The sequence below is a fragment of the Equus przewalskii genome, chromosome 20, assembly GCF_037783145.1.
Source record: "Equus przewalskii isolate Varuska chromosome 20, EquPr2, whole genome shotgun sequence".
Taxonomy (NCBI): domain Eukaryota; kingdom Metazoa; phylum Chordata; class Mammalia; order Perissodactyla; family Equidae; genus Equus; species Equus przewalskii.
In genome coordinates this window covers 16876657-16899392 of record NC_091850.1, presented here as the reverse complement: position 1 = coordinate 16899392, position 22736 = coordinate 16876657, and the positions used below count along the sequence as shown (strand labels likewise).

Below are 22736 nucleotides of genomic sequence, written 5' to 3'. Positions count from 1 at the left end.
TGTTCCCCATAGTTTCTACATTGTGTTCTTCTTTCCTCTTCTGAGAGAGGGTTAAAAATCTGAGAAACTCTCTTTGCCTAGTATTGCTTCATTCCGAATCCTGAACAGAGGAGACAATGAAAATAGTGAGATTGTTTCCTAACCTAATGGTCTTGTGTATTACAAAAACTGTCAGGGATGAATAGCCTAGAGAACAACAAAGAATCCTCCCAGGATTCAAATAGCTTTCTGACGCCCAACATCCTTCATGATGCCTTCTTGGAGGAAAAGTACTGATTTTTCTTTTCACAAGCAACATCCATGCCATATTTTTCAACTACCACACCCCTAAAGAGTCTTGTCCCTTTAATAACGTATAATATAAATATTCAAATACTTGAATTTTAATATTGGATTCACTTCTGATTATGTTCAGGTGCAGAGCATTTGGAGTCCGCCATGCACTATAAAGTACATAGTAAGTGTCTTTGATGATAAAAAGTCATAACACTTGCATAAAATACTCTCAGATGGATGATACGTAAATTTGCTGTACTGAATTTTACCTTCCTGACTCCTGGTGGGGGAAGTGTGAATGCTGCAGCTTGATCTTGAGTTGAAAGAATAGAATGCAGAGCTATCACTTTATATCTGAAAGTTAAAATCATAGTTCTTAGCAAGAGTTTCTCTTTAGAAGACACTGCAAAGAATAACAAAATTTATTTGCAAATAGGAAGCAACTTTTCAATTTTTATTATGAAAAATTTTAAACACACACACAAGTTCTGAGAATAGTATAAGGAAACCCTATATATGTGCAGCAAAAAGAAAAAGTTTAATGTGAATGAATTATATGGAATATAGGGTCTAAAGAATTTTTAAAATATGTTCTGATGTTGAGATGATAACCATGACAGCAGTAATAAAGTGTATCAGAACAGATATAGTAAACAGTCAATTCATTATGTACAGATTATGAACTGCAACCCTGTTGAGGTTTTGTATCACCCGGTAGGTCGGATAGGAGTCAACATCTTACTCTTAACCACAGGATTCTCTCTGCTTAACCATATTAAGAAAATAGAACAAATGCAGAAATAGTACCTAAACCTTTTAGTAGGTAAAATGCTGTAACAGAAATGTTAAAAAATAAACTTGCTTCACCATGGACAATTTTAACTAAAGGTGAAAAGACTTTGAAAGCTACGATCAAAAGTTTTAACGTACGAAAACATTTTTCTATTTTAAAACTACCAGGAATATAATGAAGATTTAGTTACCGTTCAGAAAAAAATCTTCTGTCAGTTGACAGAAGATCATACAATTGTTGAATGTGAGCAAGGCCTGGTAAAAAGATCAGTACTGCTCCTTCAATGTTTCTGAATTGGGGGCTTCTGTCTGAAATTTTTAAAAAAATACAATATTCAAAATAAAGACAAGGAATACCATGTAAGATATTAATAAAACATCTCCAGTTATAGGGACGTTTTATCAAAAGAAAAGGTGACACATTAGAAACAGATATATACCTAAATATGTAAGAAGTTCCAAAATGAGATCCAGGTTGATTTTATGAGGATTCATGTAGAGAATAGCATGCTGGGTGCGGGTGCTGTACTTTTGGTAATATGGATTTAAGTCCGTACTTGCTCCAGCCTGAACTGGGATGTATTCCTAAAAGAAACACAATCAGAAAAAGCTGAACAAAAAAATTAAATATTTTTACAAGACAAAGAAGGAAAAAAAGAGGTATTTGCATTCATTCAAATCTATATTTTTCTCATTGTCATGACTATCATTTTCTTACAATATAGTAAGAGTGCAATTTTTAACAGTGGAAAAAACTGTTATAAAATTTCACCTCTCTCCTATAATTTAATTTTATCTAGCCCCCTAACTATAGCAAAACTTTTTGTCTTGGCATGTATATACTAAATTAAAGAAGAAATGAAGAAAAACAGAACAATGTCTGCATTGTTCTGTGGCAATGAAAAGGGGCCAAGCAAAGAGAAGTCAATAATAACTTTAATAAGTAGTTTATACCTGCCTCATTCCTTCTGGATTCTACTTTGGTTGCTGAGTTCCAATCACCTCTTTTGAAATACCTTTAATTTTCTGAAGTCTTTCTTTAGTTTCTAATTTCTACCTCTGGAGTTTTAGGGAAAGATTTTAGTTTTTGCTTTCTTGGTTTATCTGCTTAATTAAAAGATAAAGTAACTTTAAGCTTCCATTGGATTGGATACATGTATGAAATATTGTAGATACAATGAAAATACTGGACATAGTACCATTGGCTAAAATACGGGATAATACAGCTTTTGTGATATTTCTAAAAACATGTCATTGAAACTCTCTAGGAAGAACTGTGCTTACCCTGGACAGCTTCACTACAGAGCCAAGGTTGGCTCACGTCAGGACAGAGGCTGCTAAGAAAACCAATGGCAAGGATCTACATTTTGGGCCTGCCCCATCCTGACCATGTAAGATGTTCAGATAAAGTAGAGAAAATCATTACAAATTTACTCCTCAGTAACCGATCATTGCTATGAAACAATAAAAGTTGCTTCTTATTTACATGGTTCTTGATTTTTTGTGTGTATCTATAAGGCCCATAATAGTGTAAAGAGACAAAATATCATAAACCAAAGACTGGAGTCCATGAAACAAAGATTAAAGAAATGACCTTCAAAATGTGCTCATAATTCTTTCTGTTCCCCTTCTACCAAATTATACTTGAATCCACTGTGCCAGCCATATGATTTTAAAACTCTCACAGCAGGTTATGCCCTGGATGTCATTATCAGCGGTCTTTAAAAATGTTTTCTTCTTACCTGATACTTTTTTACTCCCCCTGCTTTGCTTGTAACATTAATAGTTATTTCTTCTTCCTCCTCCAGAAATTTCTGACAATATTCTGAGTCTTTCTCCAGTACAAAGCCTGTTTCTTCTATTATATCTTCAAGATGAAAAACCTGCATAGATTAAAGCATATAACTGGTGAACTCAAATTCATTTCAGTAAATATCATCTTAAAGAGAACAAGGGGATTGTCACCTTTTGAATATCACCAAATGCTAATTTAGAATATTGTGAAAAAAGCTTTTTCCTGCGTTATTTGGGAATGAAAAACTTAGTTGACAGAGATGGGTCTGTCCCTGTAAGTCTCAGGACAAATTACATTGTGGTATATATTTTTTATATGTGAAAACCAATTAAAAGAGCAGTCTTTATCAGCTGAACCCAAAGTGCAAACATTAAGAATAAAATAGGCAGAAAAGAAGCTTTCAAAGACAGCCCTAAATTTGAAGGGTGGGTGAGAAAGGAGTTCCTTCTTGCCAGGCAACTATCCTCAATCTGGATATAATGGTTTTGCTAAGGAAATGTGTTTTATGTTCTGTACTTCTCAGGTATGTCTTTCAGCAGAATCTTCCCTTCCAGCCCACCTACTCTGAGTCAAGGCAGCACCAGCCATCTGATTCCCAAGGCCATCTCCAGGTCCCCTCTTGACTTGCAATACCCTAGGAACACTTCTGGGCTCAGACTACAAGGGCCTATCTTCTGGGAAACTCCCTGGTAAGAATGTAGTTTATGTTTACATATGCATTATAAAGAAAACTTACCTCAACAGGATAACTTCTTCCTGAAATTCTGAGAATAGGGCAGTGTGTGAAATACATAGAAAACTTTTCACTGTCTACAGTGGCACTCATTAGAATCAAGTGTAGATCAGAACGTTTCTGTAAAATTTCCTTCAAGATAATTAGTAGGAAGTCTGACTGGACACTTCTTTCATGAACCTAGTATAAAGGGAATAAAAAACCAATCATATATAAGGTCTAGTAAGAGGTTAAAGCAATCAGACATTCAAATCTACTAAAAGTTAATCAATAGTTAAATATAGTCAGTAGATGTGGAGGGAGAGAGAAACTGTATGATTCAAATAAGGCAGGTCTTCAGAATTGAAAATAAAGTCATCTTCTAAAATTGAAGCCAGTAAAAATCAGCATATACTGAACAAGAATAGTTACAATTGTAGGGCTCTACCTTAGGAGATGGTTTGCAAGTGTGCAGCTGATAAGATTAGGCTATCTCCCAAATTTCACTTAGAAGCCAGGGTGACTCCTAAAGCTCTGCCACTAATATAAACTGTACTGTCACCATTACCACAAGACAGATGGTTTATTCCTTGTGTAGAAAAAGGGGAGTTCATTAGTATAGTAATCTGACAGGTCGCTATCCAAGAAAAAGGGATTTGTGCCCTTCCAACACATGCATTATAGGAAAGAGCACTGTAAATCTGCTACAGAGCATAATAAACATGGTACACTGCCAGAACTTACTATCTGCTGAAGGTACCCGTCTATCTTCCAATTTTCTGTACTCTGACTTACTTCTACCCCATTTTATTTTATAAGATTTAAGGCAGCATACAGAGATAAAATATCAAGATAATAAATTAAAACATGTTTGATCATTCATTTGCTTAGAAGGGAGGCAACAGTGGTTAAGTCTTCAGGCTCTGGAATCAATTGCTTGGGTTCAATTCTTTGGCCACTTACAGTATGACTTTAGGAAAGTTATTTAACTATCTCTGGGTCTATTTTTTTCTATAAAATGAGAATACAAATAATACAGACTTTATAGAGTGATTGGGACAATCAAATAAGATCATGCAAAGTGCTGAGAACAGAGCCCAACAAATAGAAGTACTCAGCATCGTGCTAGATGCTGGGGATTAAAAAATGACCAAGACAGTTCTCTTCATTTCAGAATTTATGGTCTAGAAAGAGGATATTGTACAGGATGGTTTGAAATTACATTTAAAGGAGAGCTAGTTCAAGTTGTCAGGAAGTCTACTAAGAGAAATTGCCATCGATGCTGAGAACTGAGAGATGAGTTTGAAAAAAAGGAGGAAGGAACAGGATGAGAAAGGGAGAAAAGTGGCCATGGGACACAAGTTGTGCAAAATCATGGAGGAGAAGGGGATCATAATACGTTTTGGGAACCGGAAAAACAAAATTGATGCCTTGAGTATGGGATGAGGAACAGGCAAGAGATAAAGCTAGGAAGGTACTCAGTAATCTACCTGTGTAAGGCCTTGTAAATCAATTTAAGGAGTTGAAACTTTATCTTAATGAGTTGGGGCAGTGATTAAAACATTTTAAAGCAGGAGACTCACATGGTCTGAGTTTTGTTTTAAAAAAGATAACTCTGGGCCGGCCCCATGGCCTAGTGGTTAAGTTTGGTGCGCTCCACTTCCATGGCCCAGGTTTGGTTCCCAGGTGCAAACCTACACCACTTGTCCACAGCCATGCTGTGCCAGTGACCCATATACAAAATAGAGGAAGACTGGCACAGATGTTAGCTCAGGAAGAATCTTCCTCAGCAAAAAAAAAAGATAACTCTGGCTACATTGTGAAGAATGTAGTAGAGGAGAGCAAAATAAAAGCAGGAAGTTTAATTAATTAGAGGCTTTTGTAGTAATTAAAGAGATATGGTGGCTTATATGAAGGCAATACCAATGAATATGGAAGAAAGTGAATTTAAGAATCAAAGTAGAATCAACAAGGCTAGGTGACTGGATTTAGGGGATGTGGGAGAAAGAAGAAGGAATAAACTTGGATCTTTTTACTATGCTGGTTTGACCAGGATATTTATGTTTGAAGCTCAGAAGAGAGATTTCCTGATAAATAAAAAAGATCTTGGGAACCTCCTCAAATAGATGGTAATTTATACATACTGATTTAAAAAAAAAAAAAAGGGTAAAACATAAAATAGAACTAATACAAATGTATATTTTATTATGTACACTACTGGTAGAAGTGGGCAAAAAATTTGGCTGTAAACACAATAGCAACCAGCAGGAAAAGCTACTTAACTCACACATTGACCATAAACTAAAACAAACCACACAACTATTCTTAATAATAAGGCCAGAAATAATATCCTGAGCATTTTCATAAAGAAGGTCCTGAATTATATTGTGAACTCTGTCCCAACATGCCTTACATTGTTATATTTAACATAATGATGAATTTCACTATTTTCTTACTCTTACTGTATTGTTCAAGAGGTTGACAGTATCACACTGAAGCACAACTCAGTAAATCACGTCTGCAGACTGCTAATACTAACCCATCAAAGAACAGCTTCCTGAATTGGTCTTTTAAATTAGGGTTCACCCCGACATATATTTACCAAGCAATTTTCTGATACTTTGGGACTCCAAGAAAACTTACTGACTAGCTGATACAAATATTTCAACTTACCCAGCAATAAAAATTCTCATTATAAATAGATAAGTTAGCATTTTGGCTTATGTTGATTCTTGTGGATACTGATAAAATCTAGGTGTTGGCTATGCAAAGCTACAAGTGTGACACTCCATCCCTCACCCATCACTGCCAGGAACAGTTACTCATGGGCCTCTCAAGGAGCTATATATCCTCTTTCTTTCTGACACCTTAGTGATCATAGTACAATTTCTTCCCCCATTAAAGAATAAACACTAAAGACTCCTTAGATAAAAATGAATTCTGATCACTTATCTATTACCAAAATATTATATTTAAAATCATCTTAATGGGGCTGGCCTAGTGGCATAGTGATTACGTTCACACGTTCCACTTTGGCGGCCCAGGGTTCACGGGTTCAGATCCCGACGTGGACCTACACACTGCTCATCAAGCCATGTTGTGGTAGCGTCCCACAGACAAAATAGAGGAAGACTCACACAGATGTTAGCTCAGGGACAATCTTCCTCAAGCAAAAAGAGGAAGACTGGCTACAGATGTTAGCTCAGGGACAATCTTCTGCACACACACACAAAAACTTTAATGTAAACTTGTCCAACAAAAGTAAAATGGTTAAATAAATTATGGGACATCCAAATTATATACTACTATAAAGCCATTAAAAAAATCGTGTTTTTGTAGACTAATAATATGAAAGAATTATAAATATATACATACTAAATCTACACATACACAAACACACAAATGTCAACGATGATTTTTTTTTCTGGGTCATGAGATTATAGATCATTTTTATTTTCATTTTTGTACATCTCTATACTTCTAATGTTTTATAACAAAAAAGAGGAAAATAACCCAATAATCTATATGTAGTCTATTGATTAAAAATCAGTGAATGACTGAATTTTCACTACTGCCTTCTGAACATGGTGAATTAACAGACATTCATAAAAACTTTACAACTGAGAAAGTTTTGAAAATATTTTTTGAATAACAGAAATGCTATATATCTTATTTATTCTTGAAAAAATTATGTACAAAGCTAATCAGTTTACATACACTAGGTTAGCATGCCATTTAAAATAATTATAATATGAAACTTTTGGCATAATTCAAGTTAAGTGTACATTCAAATTTGATTCAAGTAGCAGTATATCTATAAAGAAAATGACATATTGATGAAGATTGCTTATGTTTTGTAAGAATCAGAGAAAATCCTTTAATAACTAAATATAATTGAGGCAGTATACTGGTAAGAGCACAGATTGTAGCCAGATTGCCTGGGTTTGAACCCAGTTTGAACCCTCAGTTACAGAACTTACTGGCTATGTGAACTTTTTCAAGCTATTTAATCTCTCTGTGCCTCAGTTTCCTCAACTGTAAAATAGAGATAATAATATCTACTTCACTGGATTGCTAGAGGATTAAATTAATTTATACATATGAAGTCCTTACAATAGCATCTGGCATAAGCAAATGTTATATAGCATTTACTAAGTCAACATGAGACACATTTGTTAGAGGAAATTAATTACTGTATGTAAAGTGTCTGACATTTAGTAAGTCCAAAGAAAACATTAGCTAGTATTAGATGTAACATCTTTTGAATACAAAAATGATTAGAATTTATCTGAACACAACTATGGAATCTACTCACCTCATCTACAATAACATGAGACACATGTGTTAGGAGGCCATCTTCTTGAAGTTTCCGTAGCAAAACCCCTGTTGTACAATAGAGTAACCTAGTAGATTCACTGGCTCGAGATTCCATTCGGATCTGATATCCACACAAAGAATTCTGAAGGGAGAACACAAGGCCGAGATCAGATTCTCACAAGTGATCTGGGAAATGAGCTTTAAAGAGTGAAGCACAGGTGCTGCTCCTGCTACTGTATGGAATACTCCAAGTAAATCTATTTAGTGGAGTTTACTATCAAAATTATTTTCCCATGGTCTTCAATTACATAAAATTATACCATTTGTTTCGGTAATTTTAAAAAAGAAAAACTGTTCTTTTCAAAATGTTGAGACAAAAAGCTGTTCACCGGCTTCAAGCACCATTAATATGATTATGAAAATATTAACAGATGTTTAATTAATTTCTTATTAAATTATCTTGGAGCAAAATATTGAGGTCTCAGGAACAGAGTTTGAGAGTAGCTCCTACAGTTTGATCTACTCTTCTATCAAGATCTCATAAAAGCTGCCATCATTAAAAAGTAGTTGATATCACACCAGTGGGCCTGATGGGAATCTTGAAGTCACTTCTATTCCTATTGCATTTTCTTACTCCTTCAGCCATTCCTTTATTTGTGTACATGTCTGTTATCCCCTTAACATAAGTTCCTTAATAGACAGAAATTGTGTCTTTTTTCCTCTTACACTCCATGAGAGAAACCTAATTTGCTACATAAGAAATTTTTAATGATCAGGTACCTATCCTAAATATAGAGACCAAAATGCTAAATATCAGCTCTAGAAAGAACAATTCAAAGTATAATCAAGCTGAGTTATATGAACTTGGAATTCATTATATTTGGCTCCAACCAATTTTATTAATTCCTCTACTTTACACTAGTTACTCTGGTTAAAGTTTGGCCAGTTTTGTGTATACTTGCAAAACAAGATATTTAAGTACTTTTTCTATGTTTTTTTGAATATGGAGTTTGAAAATAGTCTAGCATTTTCTTCTATATTGCTTTTCCTTTGTGCTCACTGAAAGGAATAAATGAAAATCATTCAGGAATACATTCCACAGAAGACATTAGAAAAAACCTGAGATATATGATATTAGAGTCAAATTTGTATTTCTCTGTATTCTTTGAAAGTTTAATTTATTATGTAATATTTGAATATGCAATTATTAAAGTTAATATATTTCTTTTTTTATATGAGAATTTTAATGACAGAATTACTAATAATCCTTTTCATATGAAGGAGAGTGGCATAATACCACATCAGAGAAAACATGAAAAGTGCCTAAGATGTGCTACTGAACAACAAGTAATAGTCAAAACTCATAAACGGTACAGGTTCCATTTGGATCCCAAGAGCAAAGATGAGTAATGTCACCATTCACTGAGGTGGAGCTGAACACCATCTTACCCTTCCTCCAGGTCCATTTTCACAGCCCAACTCCTCACACACTCTTGTGGCTAAACTCACTGCCGAGATTCTTCGGGGCTGAGTACAGACAATGTTACATTTACTTGTTCCACACTCATTTAGAAGCAAATCTTCCAAAAGAAAATGTGGCACTTGAGTACTTTTACCACTCCCTGTTTCACCAGCCACTACCACTACCCGGTGCCTTTTAAGGGTTTCGACAATTGAATTCCTGTGTTTGAACACAGGTAACTGTTGCCTTTCCTTTAGAAGTTTCTGATACTTGGGTGTGCTTTGCAACTTTCTAAAGAGGTTTCTAACAGGTTCCAAATCTTCTGCCTTTTCTGATTCCAAGGACAGTGCAGAAAAATCCTCATCAGAAACTAAATTTTCCCAAGATTCCTCAGGATCTTCGGAGTTTTCTCTCTTATTTTCAGGATGCTGTTGTTGCTGTTGCTGCTGCTGTTTCAATTTATTCAGAAGTTTGGCAATAAAAAGATCACGTGGTTTATTGGTTTCCATTTTATTTAATTCTTCCTTTTTCTTTTCTGCATCACTCCACTCCAGCCAAACATCTCGGTAAGTGGGAGGAAGTAACTGGTGAACTGACTATAAAAGGAAAAAAACAGCAGTGTGTTATTTTCACTAACTATTGGATACCAAAATTCAATAGGTTAGAACTTAGAAGGATAGCTATCTTCCTCTTAAAATATAACTTGTCTTAAACTGGTAAGTTACTACTTTAAGATATACATGTATATGATGCAAATTTATAAACAGCACATCATATTCAGGCTTCTACACTTAATAGCTTTCTGACCCTAGGCAAATAACTTAACCTGTGTCTCAGTTTCTACATTTGTAAAATGGGACTAATAATACTACCTCCCTTATAGGTATACTCTGAGGTAAACTTTAAACGTTTATTATTGGGGCCGGCCTGGTGGCGCAGCGGTTAAGTGCACACGTTCTGCTTTGGCGGCCCAGGGTTCACTGGTTCGGATCCTGGGTGCCGACATGGCACCACTTGGAAAGCCATGCTGTGCTAGGCGTCCCACATATAAAGTAGAGGAAGATGGGCACGGATGTTAGCTCAGGGCCAGTCTTCCTCAGCAAAAAGAGGAGGATTGGCAGCAGTTAGCTCAGGGCTAATCTTCCTCAAAAAAGAAATAAAAAAAGTTTATTATTTATTCCTACAGTGGTGCTACTTAAATATATAGATGATCCATAAAGCATTTCTAAAATAAAGCTCCCTCTGAGATTCTGGCAGTTGTATATTACAGGTCAAAGCATTTTAAATAAACTACATTGGATGGAATCTAAGTTATCCTAATTCTATGCTACACAAGAGCCCACAATTATCTCTATAACTCTGTAACACTGACAATCATTTCTATCAATTAAGCTTAGCTTATGACACTTTATTTTGCAAAATGAGGGAAATAAAGACAGTAAGAACTTTTACTGACAGAAACTAGAAAAGAACTATTGTTTGGAGTTCCACTTAATCAGTGTCTAAAATTTTCAGTGGCTCTAATTTCCCATGAAGAAAGATACATACATTTACTGTAAAAAGGAAATTTTGACAACCCAAAATACAAAAAGCACTGTGTTCTCTTAAAAGTGCTTCCTTCAGTAGTACTTTATTTTAATTGTTCCTTAAACTGGAAGCTTATAGTTAATATAACCAAAAACTGAAAACTGGAACCAATGTCTACCATTTTTTAAAGTTGAGAGACAATATAACATTAAAGGAAAACTGTTTAAAAATTCTCCTTAATCAACCACCCTAGCACACCTATTTTTAATCTGTAAATTAGTATAGCCTGAAAAGTCGCACCAGTCAAATGGTTCAGAACTTCTGGTCCAAGGAGAGAAAGACTGAAGAAGTCAAAATTATAAATAAGCAGAAACAAGGAAAAATTAGATGCAGCAGTCAGTAAAGAGGTAACTGGGACAGAGGGCCATAATTAAATATTACCTTTCACATGCAGATACAGTTTTATGTTGATAAAAAATAGTATACCCATTCTTCCACATATGATTTTTTAAACACCAAGGTCTAAAAAATCTCACCTGCCCTTTCACTAAACGATAAAGAGCTAAAGTAGCTCCCAGGTGCTGAGCCTGCATGCCATCCTCTGTCAAGATCGTAGGGCACACTACCAGTACATCATCTTCAGATTTGATTACCCTTACCCTACAAAGAAGCCAAAAAAAACTTTTTAATAAAAATATGAAGTAAAAGTTAGAAGCCCATTAACGTTGAATTTAAGTTTACATTAATTATTTAAATTAGATATTTCCATGGAAGACATTGTACTAGATAATGATTTATAAACTCTATCACTGTGAGATGTGGAATTAGAGAGCTTCCTAAACGTCTACTCAACTCTTAGGAAATAAAAAGATTTTCATCTTAGATTTTTCTAAAAGTTCATTTGGCTAACCAAAAAACATACCTACATTTCCAGTATCTACCTACTGGAACTTTTTCAAATGAAGGATTTGGACTCTTGGGAAGATTCTTCCTGACCCAATCGATCAGAAACTGTTTGGGAGATTTTCCAGTCCAGCTTCGAGCAGTATAGTCAAAATTTCTTACATCATGAGGTTCTTTCTTTTTCTCTAAAATGACAAAGATTGGTTCTTTAAAAATGGTTTTACAGTAATATACAGTCTCTTTTGAGTGCTCAAAGTCCTCTTACTTCTGGGAACAGACTTTTAGAAGAGAATAGGTGAAGAAAGGACAGACAGAAAGCCTTGGTCTTCTATAAGTGATGTAAAGAAATCTTCTTGATGGATAAAACCACTGAAAAATCTGAATCTTTAAAAAAAGTATCTTGAGTATCAAATGTATTCTTATAAAATATCTATGATACTATCTATGAAAAAAATTATTCAGGATACTCTGAATTACAATGTTTGGTAGGTTACCACACAGAAAGGGTAATCTTTTGAAAAAATATAAATCAGATATCATTTCTTTGCTTAACAGCTGCCACCATCACCACCACCACCTTCAATGGCTTCATGTTACATATAGAATAAAGTCCAAATTCTTCACTACTGACTAAAAGCCCTCCATGGCCCACCTCTGCCTGTCTGTTGTCACTCTTCCATCATGCTCACTATGCTGTAGCCACACTGGCCATCAGTTAATTCCCCAAATGCTCTGAGCCTGCCTGTTCCAATACAGTAGCCACTAGCCACATGTGGCTAAATTTAAATTAATTAAAATTAAATTCTTGATTTCTCAGTTGTACTAGTCACATTTCAAGTGTTCAATACTCATATTTGGTTAGTAGCTACCACATTGGATAGCACAGATACAGAACCTTCCCATCATAGAGTGTTCTGTTGAACAGTACCGCTTTAAGTTCTCTTCAACCTTAGACTCCCAAGGTACTGCCTCCCTCCTTCGAAGGCTCTTTCCACCATCTCATCACCAGGCTAACACCTAATCATCTGTCAGATCTCAGAGCAAGTCATCAGCAAGGTGTCCCCAATCCAAATTAGGCACCCTTGTTATCTCCATTATTAGAAGACAGTTTTCTTTCTTTGAAAAGAAAGTACACATCACAATCTGTAATTATATATTTGTGTATATTTAAAGCTCACCTTCTCTACTAGAGTGTACACTTGAAGAGGGCAGACACTAGGTTATTTTGTTAATAACTGCACACATAGCACCTGACATTGTGAACAATAAGAATTCAATAAATATTTCAATAAATATTTGTGGAAAGAATATATAATTAAAAGAACTGACAATTTATTGTGGGACTTGACTGACTACATTACAGACTGATCAATATTAAACTAGCTATATCATTAATGTACTTAGGAGCACAAAGAAGCACACAATTCCACACATCTGGTGGCATGGCAGGAATCAGGGAAGGCTTTAAGAAGAGGTGCTGTTTGAGTTGAGCCTTGAAGCGAGGGAAAGCTTGGCCAAGTAGGGGGTAAGAGGATGAGCAAAGTCATGGAGCCATGAAACAACATATATTTTAAAGAAAGAAGTGGCTGTAGTACATAGCTGGGAGAACACAGTGGAAAGGCAGACTGTGGCAGAATGCAAAAGATCTTCAACGCCATGATAAAGAGCTTGGACTTGTTACTGATTAAAGGTTTTTAACAGGAAACATATTTAGATCTGTGTTACGGAAAGATAATTCTGGCAGGAGTTTGGAGGACAGACTGGAGAGAGATGAGGCTGAAGCAAGATATTTGTAATTACAAAAAGCAAAACAGCATGGTACTGGCAGGAAAACAGACACACAGATCAATGGAACAGAACTGAGAGCCCAGAAATAAACTCACACATTAATGGACAGCTAATTTTTGAGAAAGGACCAAAGAACGTATAATGGAGAAAGGAAAGTCTCTTCAATAAACGGTGTTGGGAAAACTGGACAGCCATATGCAAAAGAATGAAAGTAGACCACTATAATACACCACACACAAAAATTAACTCGAAATGGAGTAAAGACTTGAATGTAAGACCTGAAACCACAAAACTCCTAGAAGAAAACATAGGCAGTATGCTCCTTGACATTGGTCTTAGTGGTATCTTTTTCAATATGTCTTCTCAGGCAAGGGAAACAAAAGAAAAAATAAACAAATGGGACTACATCAAACTAAAAAGCTTGTGCAGAGCAAAAGAAATCATCAATCAACAGGGCCAGACCTGTGGCAGAGTGGTTAAGTTTGTGCACTCCGCTGCAGCAGCCCAGGGTTTTGCCAGTTCAGATCCTGGGTGCGGACACGGCACCACTTATCAGGCCATGTTGAGGTGGCATCCCAAATGCCACAAGTAGAAGGACCCACAACTAAAATATACAACTATGTACTGGGGGCATTTGGGGAGGAAAAAAGCAATTAAAGAAAAAAAAGAAAAAGAAGATTGGCAACAGTTGTTAGCTCAGGTGCCAATGTTTAAAAAAAAAAAAGAAATCATCAACAGGGCCCGGCCTGGTGGTGTAGCAGTTACATTTGCGTGTTCCGCTTTGGCAGCCTGGTGTTCACTGGTTCAGATCTCAGGCACAGACCTACCATCCCAGGTGTGGACCTACACACCGCTTATCAAGCCATGCTGTGGCAGGCGTCCCACAAATAAAGTAGAGTAAGATGGGCAAAGATATTAGCTTAGGGCCAATCTTCCTCAGCAAAAAAGAGGAGGATTGGCAGTGGATGTTAGCTCAGGGCTAATTTTGCTTACAAAAAAAGGGCAGGGGATCTGAACAGACATTTTTCCAAAGACATACAGATGGCCAACAGGCACAATGAAAAGATATTCAACATCGCTAATTATGGGAGGGAAATGCAAATCAAAATTACAAGAAGATATTACTTCCTGCCCATCAGAATGGCTATTCAAAAGACAAGGAATAGAAGACCATATAGAGATTCCTCAAAAAATTAAAAACAGAACTACCATATGATCTAGCTATTCCACTTCTGGGTATTTACCCAAAGAACACAAAAACACTAATTTGAAAAGATATATGCACCCCTATGTTCACTGCAGCATTATTCACAATAGACAAGACTTGGAAGCAACCTAAGTGCCCATCAACAGATGAATGGATGAAGATGTGGTATATATATATACAATGGAATACCACTCAGCTATAAAAAAAGATGAAATCTGGCCATTTGTGACAACATGGATGAACCTTGAGGGGATGCTAAGTGAAATAAGTCAGATGGAGAAAGCCAAATATTGGATGATTTCACTCATATGTGGAAGATAAAACAACAACAAATAAACGCACAATAGATTGGTAGCTACCAGAGGGGAAGAGGGCTGGGGGAGGGCGATAGCGGTAAAGGGCAGTATTTGAACGGTGACAGGTGGCAACTCAACTTTTGGTGGTGAAGATGAAAAAAAAAAAGTTATACAAGTAGTATCATAATCATTACTTTTCTAAGACAGCTTGTGGAAGCAAAACTTTACTGCCATCTTATGTAGTTTGCTAGAATACAAAGTAACAATTTCTCAATTATATATTCTCTGACATTTTACTATTTACAAATTATACCCCAGAATGCTTTCTCTTCATTTTACCTTTCTCTTCTTCAGTAGCAGCTGTAGATTTTTCAAATAAATTAAAGTTCAAAGCACTTTCTCCTTCTGTGGCTACTGGAGGCTTTTTCCTTTCATTCTGTTGAGGTGAAATCTTTATGGCTGGATTGAATATTGGATGGTCTTCTAAACTTTCCATTTCTACCAAGAGAAAAAAATGAGGTTTAGTTTTCCGTATTTGTTTTTTATGCCTTTTTATTTTGCAAAGATGGTTTTAAAAAAGTAGCATTCCTTCTTTCTCCTTGTAGCCAATTATTCAATACTTCCTAGTAGGAATTTGTGTTAGAAGTCGGAGGCAATCTACCTTGACATTATATAGCAATTTTTTAAATAAATTATTTAACAGATGTAGACGGCTTGGAGAAGCATCTTCATTAGAAATAATTACTCATAGAATTGTGTCCACCTCTCCTTCTTGAATGGAGATGTTATTTTACGGTGTACATCAGAGGCTGACAATTATGGCTTGCAGGCCAAATCCAGCCCCACTGCTTATTTCCGTACGGCCTGTGAGCCAAGAATGACTTTTATATATAATTTCCTTTTTTTGGGGCAGGGGAAGATTAGCCCTGGGCTAACAGCTGCTGCCAATCCTCCTCTTTTTGCTGAGGAAAACTGGCCCTGAGCTAACATCTGTGTCCATCTTCCTCTACTTTCTTTGTGGGATGCCTGCCACAGCATGGCTTGCCAAGTGGTACGTAGGTCCACACCAGGGATCCAAACCTGCGAACTCCAGGCCGACAAAGCAGAACGTGCAAACTTAACCGCTGCACCACCGGGCCAGCCCGACTTTTATATTTTTAACTGGTTGAAAAAGATGAAGAGAAATATTTGTTGACGTGCAAATTATGTGAAATTCATATTTCAGTGCCCATAAATACAGTTTTATGAGAACATAGTCATTCGTGTATGTGTTGTCTATGGCCACTTTTATGCTGTGCAAGGAGAGCTGAGTAGCTGTAGTAGAGTCTGTATGGCTTGCAAAACCTACAATATTTACTATTTGGCTTGTTATAGAAAAAGTTTGCCAATCCCAGGTATAAACTGTTAGAAAAGAGGAGACATAGTAAAAAGAGGCAACTTTCCTTCCAGAAAGGCCAATAAAGAAAAGACGTTTATACATCTAAGCATCTTAAAGTGTTTACCTCTTTGAAATTTTCTTATTTTTTCCTGAGCCTCTTTTTGGCCTTGCTTGTTTTTCTCTAGTTTAAAGGTAGCTGCCTGCTCTTTTGCATCCAGAAGTTTTGCTGCAAGGTGCAAGTACCTTTCATTCTGTTCCAAATAAAATGATGATAAGGAAATAAGAGCAAGATTAGTTTATCTATTGTCAATGTATTATATCAACTTAAATAAGGCAAACTACAGAATCAAAAGTAAGTATAAGCTCATTTCTGTAAAGAGAAAAATTAAATTTTTATTTTTATACATTTTATAAATATACATATTTAAAGGATTGCATAGGCAATAATATAATAATATTCATCTGAAAGTTCCCTTCTCATAATCTCCATCTTACAGAAGGATAGTCAGGGAAATTAAATTACTGGTCTTTTCCTCAGGTTAGGTTAACAAGGGACAGGAGATGTGTAGGAACAAAGCCTGGGGTAAGAAGATGAGGGCATGCGTAGCGCTACTTTGAAACCATAACTGTTAGGAGGAAGGGAAGAGAGACAACTAACGCAACACAACCCGCTGAATTCTGGGACCATTCTGTGCAGAAGCAAACATCGATATAGCGTAACAGAGAGGAGGGTTAGCCATCTCCTCAAATTCACCCAAATCATAACTCTTCTTTCCATCTTTCCCATCTATGGCACTGATACCACCATCCCTCCACCTACGAATCTCTTGCTGTCTTTTGCTCCTTAACCTTTATATTCAGTAAATCACCAATTTTTAGTGATTCTTGCTTTAAATGTTTCTCTTCCTTTCCAAATTCTTTTTTTTTTTTTTGAGGAAGATTAGCCCTGAGCTAACTGCTGCCAATCCTCCTCTTTTTGCTGAGGAAGACTGGCCCTGAGCTAACATCCATGCCCATCTTCCTCTACTTTATATGCAGGACGCCTAGCACAGCACGGCGTGCCAAGCGGTGCCATGTCCGCACCCGGGATCCGAAATGGTGAACCCCAGGCCGCCGAAGCGGAACATGTGCACTTAACTGCTGCGCCACCGGCTGGCTGCCCAATTTCTGATTTGGGACCTTATTATTTCAGACCTGAATAAGTGAAGTAGCTACCAAATGGCCTCCCTACCCTTTCCAAATCATGCTAAACACTATTAAATATTCCAAACCACCTTAAACACTACTAAATTTCACCTAAAAAGTCAAATTCTTCTTGTCAGTCATCTGCCCTGCCCACCTCTAATGGCTCTTCACAATCAAGAGGAAAAGTCAAATTAATTTTCTGGGCATCAAAATCTTTTAGTCTCAGCTGAACTCACCTATTTACTCCTATCTGCCAGTACTCACCTACACATTTTATTGTCTGTATATACTCATCTATTGTTTAATACTCAAGGCTCCTTGCACAATCCCACCTCTGTACCCTTGTTCACACTATTTCACCCATCTGGACCATCTTCCTATCCTTCATTGCCTATGCACACTCTACCCACCCTTCAAGTCCCACTTCTCTTCTTTGAAGTCTTGACCTAATGCTCCAAATAGAAGAGACGCTCTTTCTCTGAAACTCAAGGTAGACTTGTACTGTCCTAAATTCTTTTTGTTTATATTACTTTAAGACAGTCACACAGTCAAAAAAAACTTATAGGGGGCCAGCCCATTGGCACAGTGGTTAAGTTCAGCACGTTCCACTTCAGTGGCCTGGGGTTCGCAAGTTCAGATCCCCGGCATGGACCTACACCACTCATCAAGCCATGCTGTGGAGGCATCCCACATACAAAATAGAAGAAGATGGGCACACACTAAGTGCAGGGCCACTCTTCCTCATCAAAAAAACCAAAAAACCAAAACAAACTTATAGGATACAGAAGAAGATAAAAAAGAAGTCTCCCTCCCACCCTACCGCCCCAGTCCTAATCACTAGTAACAGCTTCTGGTGTATCTTTCCAGATGTTTTCTTCACATACATATGAATGCATATATATGTATATATATAGCTTTTCTTTTACACAAATGGGTTCATCATACTATTCATGCCGTTCTATAATTTCCTTTTTATTCTTTCTAAACTAACTTTATTAAAGTATGATTTACTTACAATAAAATGCGCCCATTTTAAGTGTACAGGTAAATGAGTTCGATAAATGTATACATCCACGTAACCACTATCATAATCAAGATATAAAACGTTCCATCATCCCCAGAAGTTTCCTCATGATGCTTTAGAGTCAATCTCCTTCCCCAACTCCTGGACTCAGGCAACCACTGATCTGCTTTCTGTCACCATAGATTGATTTTGCATAGATGACCTTTCTGGAATTTAATACAATGAAATTACGCAGCATGTACTCATTTGTGTCTGGCTTCTTTCATTCTTATACAATGTTTTTGGGAGTTGCTTGCAGTGTTTTACTATAAATAAAGGTGCTATGAACATCTGTGTAAAAGTCTTATTTTTCAGACATGTTTTCATTTTTCTTGAGTATATACCTAGGAATGAAATTGTTAGGTCATATGGTAAGTTTATGTTTAACTTCATAAGAAAGTGCCAGTTTTCCAAAGTGGTTGTACCATTTTACAATCCCACAATCAATGTATGAGTATTCCAGTCACTCTACATCCTCCCAACACTTGGTATTGTTGATCTTTTCAATTTTAGCCATTTTGATGGATATATTGTAGTATCTCACTGCAGTTTTCATTTTCATTTCCTTGATGACAAGCAATGTTGAACTTATTTTTACCTGTTTATTGGCTATCTATATATCTACTTCGGTGAAGTGTCTGTTGTCCTTTTAAAACTTCTTTATAAATTATAGATAGAAGTCCTTTGTCAGATATATGTATTGTAATATTTTCTTCCTACAACTTGCTTTTTTCACTTAATCTCATATTTTCAGTTTATCTTCTGATATCTAGGTTTTTTTCTCTCCAGACTACAGGTTTCCTCTAGAAAGGAAGGTGCCTTTTATTTTTAATATCCAAAGAATTTAGCATATTCCTTACACATATCAATCATTTAAAAATATTTGATGATTATCTCTTTAAACATGGAAGGAATGTAATTAATATATATTGAGCAGTTATTTTGTGTGACGTTTTTCCCTAAGTGTTATTTTGTTTAATTTTCACATCAACCCCTTAAGGTATTTACAAATGGGGGAATTAAGTTTCAAAAAAGTTACATATTTTGCCTAGGAATATCTAGCTAGAAGTCTAATATAAATTTCTACTCACAGGGTCAAATTTTTCTTCCTCTTCTAGACTTTTAGAATTCTCACTCTTTTCTTCTTCATTTTGTTGTTCAGCATACCGCAAAATCCATTCTTTCATATTCACTTCCAAATTTTTTTCTTCCTTTTTTGGCTAGGAAGAAAACCACAAATATTTGAAAAACCAAAGTTAGAAAAAGGTGTCAAAACTATCATCAGTGTCACTGTTTTTAGAATTTCTTTATACTCAGGAGGAACAGACATATAAGCCTCAAAAATCATATTCTCTACTGTTCAATGAAGGACAAATGAATTGAACTCAACATTACTTTAGGAAGTCTAAACTTGCATAATTCAAAGAATATGTTTACATAAAGAAGCAAAAAAAAGAATTGTTAAAAACTAGTGTTATTACTTAAGAACAATGGTGTTGTGGGGATAATGCTTCCATAGGTTTTTGTTTTGTTTGTTATTTTATTGAGATATAACTGACATATTAAAAAACTGCACATACTAAATATATATGTTAATGTCACATTAATTCATTAATTAAATGTTAATGATAATGTATATATAAACTTATCATTTTGCTGAGTTTGGATATTTGCATATACTCATGATACCATCACTACAATCAAGGTACTAAACATACCTAACCTCCAAAAATTTCCTTGTGTTCTTTTGTGCGTGTCTGTGGGTGTGTTGGTGGTAGGGAGGGGTGGTTGTGGTAAGAACACTTAACATGAGATCTGTACTGTATAGAGCTGTATTGTTAACTATAGGGACTATGTTTATCTCTAGAACTTATTCATCATGTATAACTGAACCTTTATAACCATTAAGCAACGTTTCCCCATTCTCTCTCCTCCCCTTAGCCCCTGGTAACTGTCATTCTATTCTCTGCTTCTCTGAGTTTGACTATTTTAGATACCTCTTATAAGTGAAATCATGCAGTTCTTGGCTTTCTGTGACTGGCTCCTTTCACTTAGTATAATGTTCTCTAGGTTCATCCATGTTCACAGATATTTTATAATATGCAGAGTATTCAAGTGTAATACTCGAATGACACAAACCATCCAGTATTCATGCCTTTCTGTAATCTCCTTCCACACAGATTTTGGACCTGGCCATTTCACTTGCTTCAACCAATGGGACATTAGCAAGAGTGATACAAGCAGAGGCTTGATAAAAATTTGTACATTGGGGCTTATCATCTGGAAATACTTGCTCTTGGAAGCCAGATGCCATGTAAGAAGCCCAATCACCCTGAAATCACCATATGTGAGGAAACCCAAGTTAGTCATGGAGAGAGAGGGATGCCTGGCTAGTCCCTAGCTGAGGCACTAGTCATGTGTGTCAAGAAATCATTTTAGATGTTCCAGCCTGAAAACATACACCTCATGGAACAGAAGAACTGCCCAACTGAGCCCAGCCCAAACTACAGAATCATAAGAAATAATAAATTGTTGGTTTAAGTCACTGCATTTTCGGGTGGTTTGTTATGCAGTAATAGATAACTGAAACACACTGTGATAGAAAAATTTGGCAAACTAATTAGTTAATTTCAGTAAGTAAAATGTTGTGGCAACCTAATATTTATACTCTTATAAACTGTTACATATGCTTCATTCTGATTTTATACAACTTTAAATTTTTAATTCTTAAATTACCTTAATCTTAGGATCTTCTTCCTGTTTTTTGGTTTTAGGTTGCACTGGAGGTGAAATAGTGGCTTGTATTTGAGGAGACTGGAATTTTGGCCTACTTTTAGGTTGTTGCTCTTCAAATTCCTGACTGAATCCCTCAGGAAGTGCATCTTAAAAGAAATTGGGATGAAAATAAACATGCGTATGATACATAAAACACACAAATATTTATTAAACATACACAGAAACCTTGCGTGGACAAAGAACAGCTAATTTTATCCCACTTCTCTTCTCCTAAAAATAGAAACCCTACGATGAACCTGGTTTATTGTCAAACCAGAAGTGAGACCACTCATCAGATGATAGCTAGCCCACCTCTATTTGGCCATTTATTTCACCTTCAATGTGTTAGGCTCCTAAATTTTCATAAAAAGACCTTAACTCTTCCCACCTTTTGCTTGCCTGTCACAGCATATGGTAGTATCCTTACTCAATTATGAAAGCAATTTGCACTGCAGGTTCTTGCCAAAGATTAAAACCTTGACCCTCCACTTAGTCAAATACTATTAATCCAAGGTCAGATGGCCCTAATCTCTAGACTAAAACCAGGAGATACAGCCTAATAAATTACAGATAGTCAAACTTTGAGAATTTGTTGTATTAAGTACATTCTAAAATGAGTATCAACAACTGAAAGCAACACACACAAAAATAATTTCTTCTTGCATAGACTACAACCTCTAAGGAGAATTTACTGACAAGAGTAGAAAAGAATAAGATAGTCTAAAAATAAATAATTACAACACAGTGGTAAAATTTTAAGTACAGGTCAAAAGCTTGATACAAATCTGAAATTATTTCAAAAGGTTTTAGAAACTGAAAGAATTTTATGACAATACTGCTTACCATCTGAAAGGTTTAAACAGAGCCAATCCAAGGCAGAATGAAGATCACCTCCATGTAAGAGTGTGTTAGTCATGGCATCTTCAATGTCCTTAGTCTTAAATGAAAATGCTTGTAAAGCCATGTATAAATCCTATGAAAGGGAAATGTAAAAAAGTCATTTTGTCAATTTTCTCTCCTTTCATTAGTAATATTATCCTCCTGTTCATTTTAAACGAGAAACTCTGACACAGATTCTAATTTCAAAAATATCTTTCTTTTTCTTTTTCAGTTAGCAGACTTAAATGTGCTCACTGTATTGAGAATTTGAGAACTACAGATAAATTAAAAAAAAAACAGGAGAAATTGCTCATAATCTCACTACCCAAAGATACTGTTTGCAATACAGTATATGTTTCCTTTCAGTCATTTTTCTACGGT

At 35.9% G+C, this 22736-nt stretch overlaps 1 protein-coding gene across 3 annotated transcripts in view; it reads right to left on the bottom strand.

The window, feature by feature from the left end:
• DHX29 (DExH-box helicase 29) overlaps positions 1-22736 on the bottom strand; it is a 47662-nt gene that overhangs the window by 15001 nt on the left and 9925 nt on the right. For 2 of the 3 annotated variants that reach the window (XR_011530587.1, XM_070587584.1), the window contains exons 4-17: positions 22320-22449; positions 21438-21583; positions 19793-19921; positions 16578-16704; positions 15415-15573; positions 11804-11969; positions 11418-11541; positions 9342-9950; positions 7891-8034; positions 3600-3776; positions 2811-2951; positions 1509-1653; positions 1260-1377; positions 546-630 (exon numbers count right to left, since the gene is read on the bottom strand). Coding sequence is in view for 2 of the 3 variants with exons in the window: in XM_070587584.1 (XP_070443685.1) it covers positions 546-630; positions 1260-1377; positions 1509-1653; positions 2811-2951; positions 3600-3776; positions 7891-8034; positions 9342-9950; positions 11418-11541; positions 11804-11969; positions 15415-15573; positions 16578-16704; positions 19793-19921; positions 21438-21583; positions 22320-22449 (2400 nt within the window). In the remaining variant the exon portion in view is untranslated. The remainder of the gene's footprint in view (positions 1-545; positions 631-1259; positions 1378-1508; positions 1654-2810; positions 2952-3599; positions 3777-7890; positions 8035-9341; positions 9951-11417; positions 11542-11803; positions 11970-15414; positions 15574-16577; positions 16705-19792; positions 19922-21437; positions 21584-22319; positions 22450-22736) is intronic. The other variant, XM_070587585.1, reaches the window with a different exon arrangement.